Source organism: Notothenia rossii, assembly GCF_949606895.1.
Source record: "Notothenia rossii genome assembly, chromosome: 8".
Classification (NCBI taxonomy): domain Eukaryota; kingdom Metazoa; phylum Chordata; class Actinopteri; order Perciformes; family Nototheniidae; genus Notothenia; species Notothenia rossii.
In genome coordinates, this window is record NC_136906.1 from 82,440,512 (window position 1) to 82,452,478 (window position 11,967).

At 42.5% G+C, this 11,967-nt stretch overlaps 1 protein-coding gene across 6 annotated transcripts in view; it reads left to right on the plus strand.

Annotated features, from left to right (window-relative positions):
• adgrg6 (adhesion G protein-coupled receptor G6) overlaps positions 1-3,571 on the plus strand; it is a 104,401-nt gene extending 100,830 nt beyond the window's left edge. For 5 of the 6 annotated variants that reach the window (XM_079643514.1, XM_079643515.1, XM_079643517.1 and 2 more), the window contains one exon: positions 130-3,571. In XM_079643514.1, coding sequence (XP_079499640.1) covers positions 130-341 — 212 coding nt within the window. In that variant the 3' untranslated portion in view covers positions 342-3,571. The remainder of the gene's footprint in view (positions 1-129) is intronic. The other variant, XM_079643516.1, reaches the window with a different exon arrangement.
• Positions 3,572-11,967: the final 8,396 nt, after the last annotated feature.

Here is an 11,967-nt window from a genome sequence, read left to right on the forward strand (position 1 = left end):
GAAATATTGTACATTATTTTATAAAATGTGTTTGAGAGCATACCACCTTAATTACATCTGTGATAGGGTCTCCACCTCACATTGAGATCAGATAATAATCCACTTCTTCTCTGCCCCCCCCCCATCCAGATAAATGCTTCTCCAACCAGACCAGCCCCAAGTGTGTCTCCTCCTCCTCTTCCTCCTCAGAGGCGGAGCCCAACTCCTCTTCCTCCTCGTCCTCCATCCTCCCCGTCAGCCAGATGATCGACAAGGTGAAAGGTTACTGCTCCACGCGCTCCGACAACTTCTACAAGAACATCATCATGTCCGACAGCTTCGCCCACAGCACCCGCTTCTAGAGCGCCGACCCAGGGCAGACCCTTCCTCCCTGGAACGTTCTAGAAAAGCTTGTGACACCATCCTCCCATCAGCTTCTGTTAAAGGCTCCATCCTGAAGCGCCACACTGGAACCTGCCGCGCGCTCTTCTGGAACCGCCCACGAGGTTATTTAAGGGTTTCACGATGTTTCGCAAGACTTTGGAACCTTCCCGTGTTCCGGAACCTCCTCCCAACATTCTAGAACTCTTTTCCAGGACGCTTCAAAGGCTTCTGATGGTGCGTTCACACGGGACTTGAAGCAAACATTTTTTTTCTGTGTGTCGGTTGTTGCTGATTTATTTATGCTTATATGACGTAGTTTTGAGTGTCGTAGTGCTAATGTTAGCGTAGCTTAGCCGTAATAGATCTTACTCCCTCCAGAGATCCCGCCTCCTCTGCCGTGTGATCGGTTAAACACAAACGACGAGGCAGTCAAACTCTCGTATTGTGAAGCGGAACTTTGCTTTGCGACGGTGTGGAAGCAACTTAAGAGCCGTTACAGAAGCTCCTCCAATGTTTTGATACCCTTCTGACTTCGTGTTCTGGAACATCTCTTTCTCTAAAATATCTTCATCATTCCCATCCTCCCCGCTCTCTCCTGGACCTTTGAATCAGAAAAGTAGCAAAAACTCACCGTGTTTTATTATCTCATAACATTAATGTGCCTTTCCATGGAGAAGGCTCCAAACCTGAACCTGCTAAACTCCCCGAGCCGAAGTAAAGATAATCACGGTTAATAACGTGATGCTTTGAAACCCCAGAGGCTCCTGGGTAATCAGAGGACGCTGATGTGATTCTACTGTATCATCGACCTGGCTGCCAGACTGTACCCGAGGAAGAGGAAGAGAGGGGAGGAAGGTAGATAAGAATCGTTCTGTTTTGAATACTGTGATGTTTGAGCTATCCGTGTGTGGGTCGCCATATCCCGTGTAAATATTGATGATTTATCTATTCCTTATTCTATAGTGTTTCAATGGTTGCTTTTGTTCATGCCTTCACGGGGTCCTGGAGGGGTCTCCGCCACTGTACATACAAACCAATCCCCCCGCCCCCCTGCTCACCTTGGTGGGAAACATATGGTGACAAAAAGGGACGAGATTATAGGATGCACCAGAACCGTTTATTACTGTAGAGTAGTTCCTCTTCTGAAAGCTACGCACCAATTAATCGATTATTCTGAACATATTTACAAACTGTTTTTATGTATACTATCTTTCAACAACGCCCGAGCACATTTTGAATTAGTGTTGGAGTTATTGAGACGAATGTAGTTCACGTTATTGTTTTATTGTCTCAACGTTTAGCGAACGGAAGTATCTCTCCAAAAGTCTCCGAATGGCCGATCGGACTCATTATGAGTTGGTGGTTTGAGAAAGGATAATACAAAAACACGAGAATAGTTGGCCGGTGAAGCTCGGGGCGTGACAGCCAAGGTTTAGAAAATCCAACTCTCATTTATGGTCGCAGCATGGAGAGAAGTCCTGAGATTAGTAACAGCTCTGTGTTCATGGAAAGACTCTCCGTCAGTTCTTAGAAATCAAAGAATACTGCTCATAGTTTGGGATGAATTCAGCGGGTTTGGAGCACCACCACCCAAACACAATGGAGGTGGATGGGAGTGATCTTGTGGCGTTTAAATACTCTTCAACAACAATGTCCTGATCATTTTTGAAAATCTCTATTGTTGGGAAGACGCTTCTTGGGATGAAATAGAGATCTAAAAATCTCAGGGCAAAAAAAGTCTTATTTCTTCTTTGTGTGTTTTGCCCCTTTATTAAAACGTGGTGTATATAAAGTGTCTTTAGTCTGCGTGACTCAGGGCTCTTTGGTTTCATCAAAAATCAAAAATCATCCACATTCAGTCGTCAAATATATTCCCAAAGATTAAAGTCTGCATATCAGTTTGGAGCATGTTCCCATTGTTACTTCATTTTGTAAAAAATTGCTGCAGTTTTTACATTTGGTCTGAATCATGCAAAGCCAGACAAGTCAACAAGCAAAGAAGAGTGACGCTTAGCTTGGATCATTTTCCATAAATGTTTGAGCTTGTGAGGATAATGTTCCTCTTCTGGCACATGTAGAGCGTCCACTCATCAGCGAAGACTCAGTCACCTGACAGAAAGTCCTGGAGACCGTGCTCAGGTCTTCTGCTGGCCTCAAAGCGGGCCATGTTGCACCCATTGGCCTAAAGAGTAATATACATATTGAATTGGGCCTAATTGATGGTTTCTAAGTCCTGTTCCCTTTGCACTGGGACTCTTCCTGCAGGGCCTTTGTTGCTGTATAAGATGAGATCAGATCAGAAGTACTTCATTGATCAAATGTTGGGAATTGTTTGCGTTGCAACAGCATAAAAAGACAAGGCACTAGAAATAAACAATCCAGAATGTACACATCTCAAATAGAAATGAAATAGCATTAAAAAAGTAGAACATATACATGTTGAAATACAAAGTTACAGTAACAACATATAAAGCAGGATATTATATATAAGTGTGTGAGGAATGTAATATTACATATTAAATTGAATATAAATGTAACGTGTGATAGTTTGAGTCCAGTTATCCAAGAGAAGCAGAGAGCTCTCTTCCAGCCAGACTCTGAGACTGGACTCACTTCAATGGTTTCACTTTATTGCGTTTAAGGTCATGGTTTGTAAAAATTAGATCTTTTCTTAATCTCTGCCTCAGGGAAAACTTTTGATTGAGCCTCAATTTGGAAAATGAGATGAATTCCACAAATAGGAAAAAACAACTCTTTATAGTCATAATAATCCAAAGGCATTGTCTGGAATGTATCATACTATTAAATAAAGGGCGGCAAACTAATCATACGGACAATAACCCTTAAACGACCTTTAACATGGAGAGACAGAAGCGGACTCTGCACCGCTCAGAAAATGTAAGTGCAGTTATTCTGATAAATGATCAAACTAAAGCTGCAGCATGTTCACCCCCCGTCTGATCCTTGAGGAGCTCCCATTCGTCCTCTCATCCTGCTGCGACCATGAAGAGGATGGTTTCTATCCATTTAGATCCTTTTGTCCAAAATGTTTGTGAAACAATCCAGAAGTGAAGTTGAGACAGACACTCTCCACTGATGAGATGCAGCGTGGTTTTAGGATGTATTTCAGAAAGGGAAAGACAATGCATTCATTGTTTGTACAATAAAATATATATATATAAATAAATGTGTCCTCTGTTTGTTGTCAGACGCCCACAGTGTCTTCTTCCCGTTCTCTGCCTGCAATACTTTTATTTGTATTTTTTTATTATTTAGAAATGATTGTACAGTTCTTAGAAACTATCGTACAGTTCTTAGGAACTATCGTACAGTTCTTAGAAATTATCCGTACAGTTCCTGGAAGTTATAGAACAATTCTTAGAAACTATCGTACAGTTCTTAGAAATTATCCGTACAGTTCCTGGAAGTTATTGAACAATTCTTAGAAACTATCGTACAGTTCTTAGAATTGATTGAACAATTCTTAGAAACTATCGTACAGTTCCTGGAAATTATAGAACAATTCTTAGAAACTATCGTACAGTTCCTGGAAATTATAGAACAATTCTTAGAAACTATCGTACAGTTCCTGGAAATTATAGAACAATTCTTAGAAACTATCGTACAGTTCCTGGAAATTATTGAACAATTCTTAGAAAATATCGTACAGTTCCTGGAAATTATTGAACAATTCTTAGAAACTATCGTACAGTTCTTAGAAATTATTGAACAGTTCTTATAAACTATCGTACAGTTCTTAGAAATGATTGAACAGTTCTTATAAACTATCGTACAGTTCCTAGAAATGATTGAACAGTTCTTATAAACTATCGTATAGTTCTTAGAAATGATTGAACAGTTCTTATAAACTATCGTACAGTTCTTAGAATTGATTGAACAATTCTTAGAAACTATCGTACAGTTCTTAGAAATGATTGAACAACTCTTAGAAACTATCGTACAGTTCCTGGAAATTATAGAACAATTCTTAGAAACTATCGTACAGTTCTTAGAAATTATTGAACAGTTCTTATAAACTATCGTACAGTTCTTAGAAATTATTGAACAGTTCTTAGAAACTATCGTATAGTTCTTAGAAATTATTGAATAATTCTTAGAAACTATCGTACAGTTCTTAGAAATGATTGAACAGTTCTTAGAAACGATATACATGTGTCCTCTGTTTGTTGTCAGACGCCCACAGTGTCTTCTTCCCGTACTCTGCGTGCAATACTTTTATTTGTGTACGGATGATTAGCCTCAGTTATTCAGTTTCCTCTGAGTGACTCAGAGTCCAGAGCACCTCTCTGCAGCCGGCCCACGGTCCTCCCTGCCGACACCTGGAGGAAGATGCATCACATGACCTCAGGAACCTTCATCTGGCACCAGTGGCGGACTGGCCATCGGGGTGTTCATCTGGCACTAAGAAACGTTTGAAGAGTGATTAGAAATATAGAACATGTTGGTACAGTTATTCGAAATGTGTATTATTAATTCTTTAGAAACTATCGTACAGTTCGCGGAAATGATTGAACAGTTTCTTAGACATTATGGGACAGTATTTAGAAATGGCTACAGTTCTTAGAAACTATCGGAAAGTCCTTCAAAATGATTGTTCAGTCGTTAGAAAATTATTTTAAATTCTTTAGAAATGATTAAAGTCCTAACAAATTATTCGAACAGTTCTTAGCAATTGTTTATTGCAAAGTTCTTAAAGGTTATTTTACAGTTTTATGAAATGATTGAACGGTTCTTAGAAATGGGTACAGTTCTTAAACTATTGTATAGTTATGAGAAACTATTGAACAGTTGTTAGAAGCAAACACCCAGAAACAGACCTGGGTTCAGCCAGGGACAGATAACATGAAGCCAAGTAACTATACAATCCTCTCATTTAGAAGTACTTTAGTCAATGAGATCATTTTATATCTACTTTCACAGATATTGATTTTCTCTGTTAGTGTTGGGACGTGTTAAATGGGTTATTTTCATTCTTTGAAGATTTTTTAAAGTGAAAACATCACAACAGGATAAGGAAAATACGTTAATTAGCAATAGGGAAACTATTTCATCATGTTGACCCAGTTGAAGCTTATTTTTTACAGCTTGCAACCAGTAGAGGTTACCGATTTCCACTGAATAATATCCAGAATAGTGGTGGTGACGTGAAGTCATGTGACCGTGCTGTAGTTCCTTTATAGCCCAACATTAGCCTCCTTTAGCTTAGCGGTGGTGACGTGAAGTCATGTGACCGTGCTGTCGTTCCTTTATAGCCCAACATTAGCCACCTTTAGCTTAGCGGTGGTGACGTGAAGTCATGTGACCGTGCTGTAGTTCCTTTATAGCCCAACATTAGCCTCCTTTAGCCTAGCGGTGGTGACGTGAAGTCATGTGACCGTGCTGTAGATCCTTTATAGCCCAACATTAGCCTCCTTTAGCCTAGCGGTGGTGACGTGAAGTCATGTGACCGTGCTGTAGTTCCTTTATAGCCCAACATTAGCCTCCTTTAGCTTAGCGGTGGTGACGTGAAGTCATGTGACCGTGCTGTCGTTCCTTTATAGCCCAACATTAGCCACCTTTAGCTTAGCGGTGGTGACGTGAAGTCATGTGACCGTGCTGTAGTTCCTTTATAGCCCAACATTAGCCTCCTTTAGCCTAGCGGTGGTGACGTGAAGTCATGTGACCGTGCTGTAGTTCCTTTATAGCCCAACATTAGCCTCCTTTAGCTTAGCGGTGGTGACCTGAAGTCATGTGACCGTGCTGTCGTTCCTTTATAGCCCAACATTAGCCTCCTTTAGCCTAGCGGTGGTGACGTGAAGTCATGTGACCGTGCTGTAGTTCCTTTATAGCCCAACATTAGCCTCCTTTAGCTTAGCGGTGGTGACCTGAAGTCATGTGACCGTGCTGTCGTTCCTTTATAGCCCAACATTAGCCTCCTTTAGCTTAGCGGTGGTGACGTGAAGTCATGTGACCGTGCTGTCGTTCCTTTATAGCCCAACATTAGCCACCTTTAGCTTAGCGGTGGTGACGTGAAGTCATGTGACCGTGCTGTAGTTCCTTTATAGCCCAACATTAGCCTCCTTTAGCCTAGCGGTGGTGACGTGAAGTCATGTGACCGTGCTGTAGTTCCTTTATAGCCCAACATTAGCCTCCTTTAGCTTAGCGGTGGTGACCTGAAGTCATGTGACCGTGCTGTCGTTCCTTTATAGCCCAACATTAGCCTCCTTTAGCCTAGCGGTGGTGACGTGAAGTCATGTGACCGTGCTGTCGTTCCTTTATAGCCCAACATTAGCCTCCTTTAGCCTAGCGGTGGTGACGTGAAGTCATGTGACCGTGCTGTCGTTCCTTTATAGCCCAACATTAGCCACCTTTAGCTTAGCGGTGGTGACGTGAAGTCATGTGACCGTGCTGTAGTTCCTTTATAGCCCAACATTAGCCACCTTTAGCTTAGCGGTGGTGACGTGAAGTCATGTGACCGTGCTGTAGTTCCTTTATAGCCCAACATTAGCCTCCTTTAGCTTAGCGGTGGTGACGTGAAGTCATGTGACCGTGCTGTAGTTCCTTTATAGCCCAACGTTAGCCTCCTTTAGCTTAGCGGTGGTGACGTGAAGTCATGTGAGTTCCTTTATAGTTGTCAGTTCCTTTATAGTTTAAACCATCGTAAACGTTTGTTTGCCACTGAGATTATTTTCTGCAATAATCCAAAATCACATGGAGGAATCCCATTGGACCAGTAGATGATGCCTTCAGGGACCAACAAAGGAATACCACATCCCTGCATCTCTCTTTGAAACCTATTTATTTCCATCAGTCATCCACCAAACTGTGTTTTGATTAAAAAGAAATATATGTAAATTGTAATGTTCTTATTGGTTATAAATAAAACATCTTCTTGTATCTTTAGGCTAGCTTTACTAGCCAACTTTATTAGCCAACATGCAGTCACATCACATCTTGTTCTGCTAACATCTATGTCCATAGATGTTATACTGCCGCCTAGTGGTAACATATATGTATTGTAACCAGTGGCGTTTTCTCCTGGAGGCCAAGGGAAGCCAGACTTCCCCTGTTTTTTCGGATTGTAGTTATAATTTTAATAAATAAATAAAAACACTTCGTTTACTTTCGGTAATTATTCTGCCGGCCCGTCTCTCCCCATTCTCATTGAGTATTTTACAAAGAGTGAAACAGCGCCCCTGTAGATGTTATGGTGAAACAGTAGATTGCACTCTCTGTTGCGAGAGGAGGCTAGCCGAAATTGGCTTCCCTTGGTGAAAGAAAATGGAGCAGGCCCCTGCCAACCTGTGATTGGTCAGGGCCATGCCAAGGGAAGCCAGAGGCGGCTGGCTTCCCTTGCCTCACAATCCAATCAAATCACATCAACTTAGTGGTGCAGTGACGCGCCCTGAAACCCGGAAGTAAGCTTCGCTCGGTTTCCCTCGACAAATAGCAATGGGATTTCTCCATAGGTTTTTGGAAAATAGCTCGAAAAAAGGTCAGCGGAAAACGAACCTGTTAGATAAATGCACGTTTTGTTCAGTCCAATAATATCCACATGTCTACCCTACTTTCCTAATTTTCTAATCGTAAAACTAATCGATAGAAGATAGATAGCGTCACTTCACCACTCTCACCGCCGTTAGAAAGTAGCAAGCAACTGAAGCAAGTGCAATTTTGGAGGGTGGAGATTTGGAGTATTTAATCAAAAATAATTGTACTAAACTTCCGCTGCAGCAGCAACAACAAATACAATCTGATGACAGGCCAATGCCCAAACTGGAGCTGTGTACAGCGAGGAACAAAGGAGCGAACCGGACGTAAAACGTTAAAGGTCTCCTGATTTAGTTTGTGAATGAATTAGTTTCGGCTGGAGAGTGCTTGCGGACCTGTCGATTAGATAACAGACGTGTGTACATGTTGGCTTGCTGCTCCATGCGCAGGTTCATTCAAAGGCAATACATGTTGGCTTGCTGCTCACTGGCGTGGCATATTCTAATGGCGCTCTCCATCGTGAGTTCTGTTTCCCTCAGTCATCTCTCTCTGATTGACCTGTCATTAGTCCCAAACACTATCTGCTCTCTGATCATAGAGTCTCTGAGATCATTGAAATGACAGGACTTTGCCTTTAGCTTGAGGTCTGTGAGCAAGTTATCAAACGTCTCTCCCTGATGCTGCATTCTTGTGCGAAAGACGTACCTTTCAAATGTTTCGTTCTTTTTCGATAGGCAGTGCTCATCAAACTTTTTTAAGACACCATCCAACTTATCTTTGCCCTCTGGTTGAGCAAACACAAAAGTATTGTAGACTTCCAATGCTTCTGGTCCGGCAACGGTTAGCAGTATTGCTATTATCCTAGCATCTGACTTTGTATCCGCTCCGACAGCTGCAGCGTACAGCAGAAGCTGCTGCTTGAATGTCCTCCATTTCGCATCCACATTTCCAGTCAGATTTAACGGACTTGGCGGTTTGAATGCATCCATTCTGCGATGCTTCTTGCTCCCGACACAGTTTTACCCGTGTCCTGGTATGTAATGTTCTTATTGGTTATAAATAAGACATCTTCTTGTATCTTTAGACTAGCTCTACTAGCCAACTTTATTAGCCAACATGCAGCAAGTCCCCAGGAAGTGCGCCGTTCATGTGACGTTACGTGTTCAGTACTACATGCGTTTCTCTTTACCCATGGATGCACAATAAGAACGGACCCATATCGTCTCACTGCCATCCCACGGAGCTGTAATAATGGATATATTGCACATGTTTGCTGTAATTCATCATTTGTAAAATATTACACTACATGGGCTGTATGATTACATCTTGTATTAAATAAAGTAAATATTACCGACGTAGATTAACGTCCCTGTAGCTTCTTATTAGGAGTTGAACGTTGCTGTTTGCTATTACTATAATACCACGCAGGGATAAGCCAGAGTTTACAACCTTTGCATGTGGGCACAACACGTTTTGACCCAGATGAATTAGCTATACCATATGCAGTGATGTACCTGAACGCTTTCAATGAACGATCGTTCATGAACGCCTTCATATTTTGGGCGAACGTGAACTGAACGTATTGTATTTCCGATAGATGAACGTAATTGAGAACGCGTTAATTCTCGGCGCTGTATAACGGCGTTCAAAAGTGCGTTCATTCTCAGCACTGTATTATAACGGTGTTCAAAAGTGTGCCAGATTTCATATGCCTTTCAGGCGAAGACCCAGTTAAAACACACCGTAAACAGGCTTCAAAATAATGCGGAAAACCACCCAATCTGGCAACAGCAAGCTGCCTGTGATGCGTACGCGCCTGTCACCCCTGGCTGTCGCACTAAAATATACGTCGTCAGACTCCTCACAACAAACAATGTGGAACCGCGGAACCGGCGAGCATTGAATGAATGAATGAATTAGTATGGACGAAGCCGAGAGCAGCTGCAGCAGCACTCGCTCAGAGTCAGACTCTACGGCGTCGGCGTATGAGCATTTAAAAGAGTTTTACGTTAAAGTCAGTACTGACTCAGACGGAAAAAATCTAACGTTTTCCTGTAAACTTTGTCCGCCCGGTTTGAAAAAGCAAGTCCGTACATCGAAGACGTCGACAGCAAACCTTAAACGGCACATTGAGAATAAGCATACGACTAGCCTTTCAAGGTATGTGCGAGTGGCGAATAAAAAAGAGAGCCGAAACAGATCCTCTACCACCCAAATCCCATTAACATCGTACAGGAGCCTGTTTTCACTGTCTCCCAGCCGCAGCTAGACAACCTGGTTTTGCAGTACATCACTGGAGACCTGCAGCCTTTGAGTAAAGTGGAAAGGCCAGCTTTCATAAACCTAATTAAAGGGTTGCAGCCATCCAAAAAGATGCCATCAAGAAAAAGAGTACAGACACTGCTAAACAAGCAATTTCAAGAAAACATATGTGAACTTAAATCTGTACTCTCTGACGTCGATGCTGTGTGCACAACGGCAGATTGCTGGACAGCTGTGAATAAGTCCTTTATAGGCATCACTATACACTGGCTAAACAAAACTGATGTTTCTGAGAGACACTCTGCAGTACTGGCATGCCGGCGGATTAGAGGAGCACATACACACGATGTATTGGCAAAAGTATTGTCAGATGTGAACAAAGAATTCAAGATCCACAACAAGGTTGTGTGTACAGTAACAGACAACGCTTCAAATGTTGTCAAGGCATTCAACTGTTTTGGGATGGACTTGGTTATTGATGCCGAAGAGCCAGAGACAGTGGTCAACTTTGATGAAACTGAAAGTAAAGATGCCAATGAGCCAGATTCAGCCTTTGCTGCCGCCAGTGAGAGCTCAGATGAAGATGACCAGATGGAGCCTGAGCCTCTGTCAGATTTGAATCATCCCTCTCTCCCCCCTCACAGAAGGTGCATGGCTCACAGCTTGAATCTAGTGGCCAAAAATACAGAACTGAAAAATGCTACAAAGCAATGTCGAGGGCTGTTTTTGCAAAAGCATCTGCTCTGTGGAAGCAGGTTAAGCGGAGTTCAAAGGCTTCTGATACTGTGGAGGAACAGCTTGGGATTAGCTTTGTTGCGCCAAATGACACAAGATGGAACTCTGTATTTCATTCCATGGAGCGACTGTCTCGCATTGCAACACTAACTACCAAGGCAGAAATGAATGTGGATGAGGTCACCTCTGCAAATGATGCCACTCCCCTACATGACAAGCTGCTCCTGCACGATGTGAGTGATGAGTTTGGCTTTCGTCGATTCTCACCAGATGAAGTCAACTTCATACACAAGTTTGTGGATGTGATGAGGCCTTTGGCACTTGTACTAAACATCCTCCAAGCAGAGAAGAACATCTTTCTTGGGTACCTGGCTCCAACCATTGTGCAACTGCAATGTCATATGAATAACCTGTTGGATGAGAGCACAAAACCCACTGCTGCAGTGGGTCTCATTACATGTCGTCCCCTCATAAAGAGCATCTTGCAGTCACTGAGCACAAGGCTGGCAGGTCTTCTGGAGAAGAGGGAGCACATACTGTCCGCTATACTGGTGCCAAGATTCAAGCTTGACTGGGTCCAAGATGAGGAGAAACATGTGCAGTACAGATTGATGCTGAAAGGAGAATTGCAAACCAACTCTGATGACTCGGATGCAAGAGACTCAGGTCAAACCCAGTCCAGTGGCGAAAGTAACAAGAAAGATCCTGCAGCTTCATTCTTCAGATTTAACAGAAACCCTCAGGTTCCTCAAAAATCTAAAGTGGACACGTATTTGGATGCCCCAACCACAGATGGGTTTGATGCAGTTTCCAAAACTCAAAAGGCTGTTCATAAAACACAGCACTGCTCTCAAGCGCTCCGGTAGAGAGGCTCTTCAGCATCGGTGGTCAAATCTTCAGGTAGGGATGAGCTGTGATTATATTCCTAATCTAATTATTTCAGTAATTGCCATTTGCCTCAGTACACAATTCCTTTAATACAGATTACTGTTACAATGTTTGCCACAATAATCATGATGTTAAAATGCCTTCTCTTCTTCTTCTTCTTTCTTCTTCTTCTTTCATCTCATTCAGGCCCAGGAGAAACCGGCTGGGAGATGACAACTTTGAGAAGCA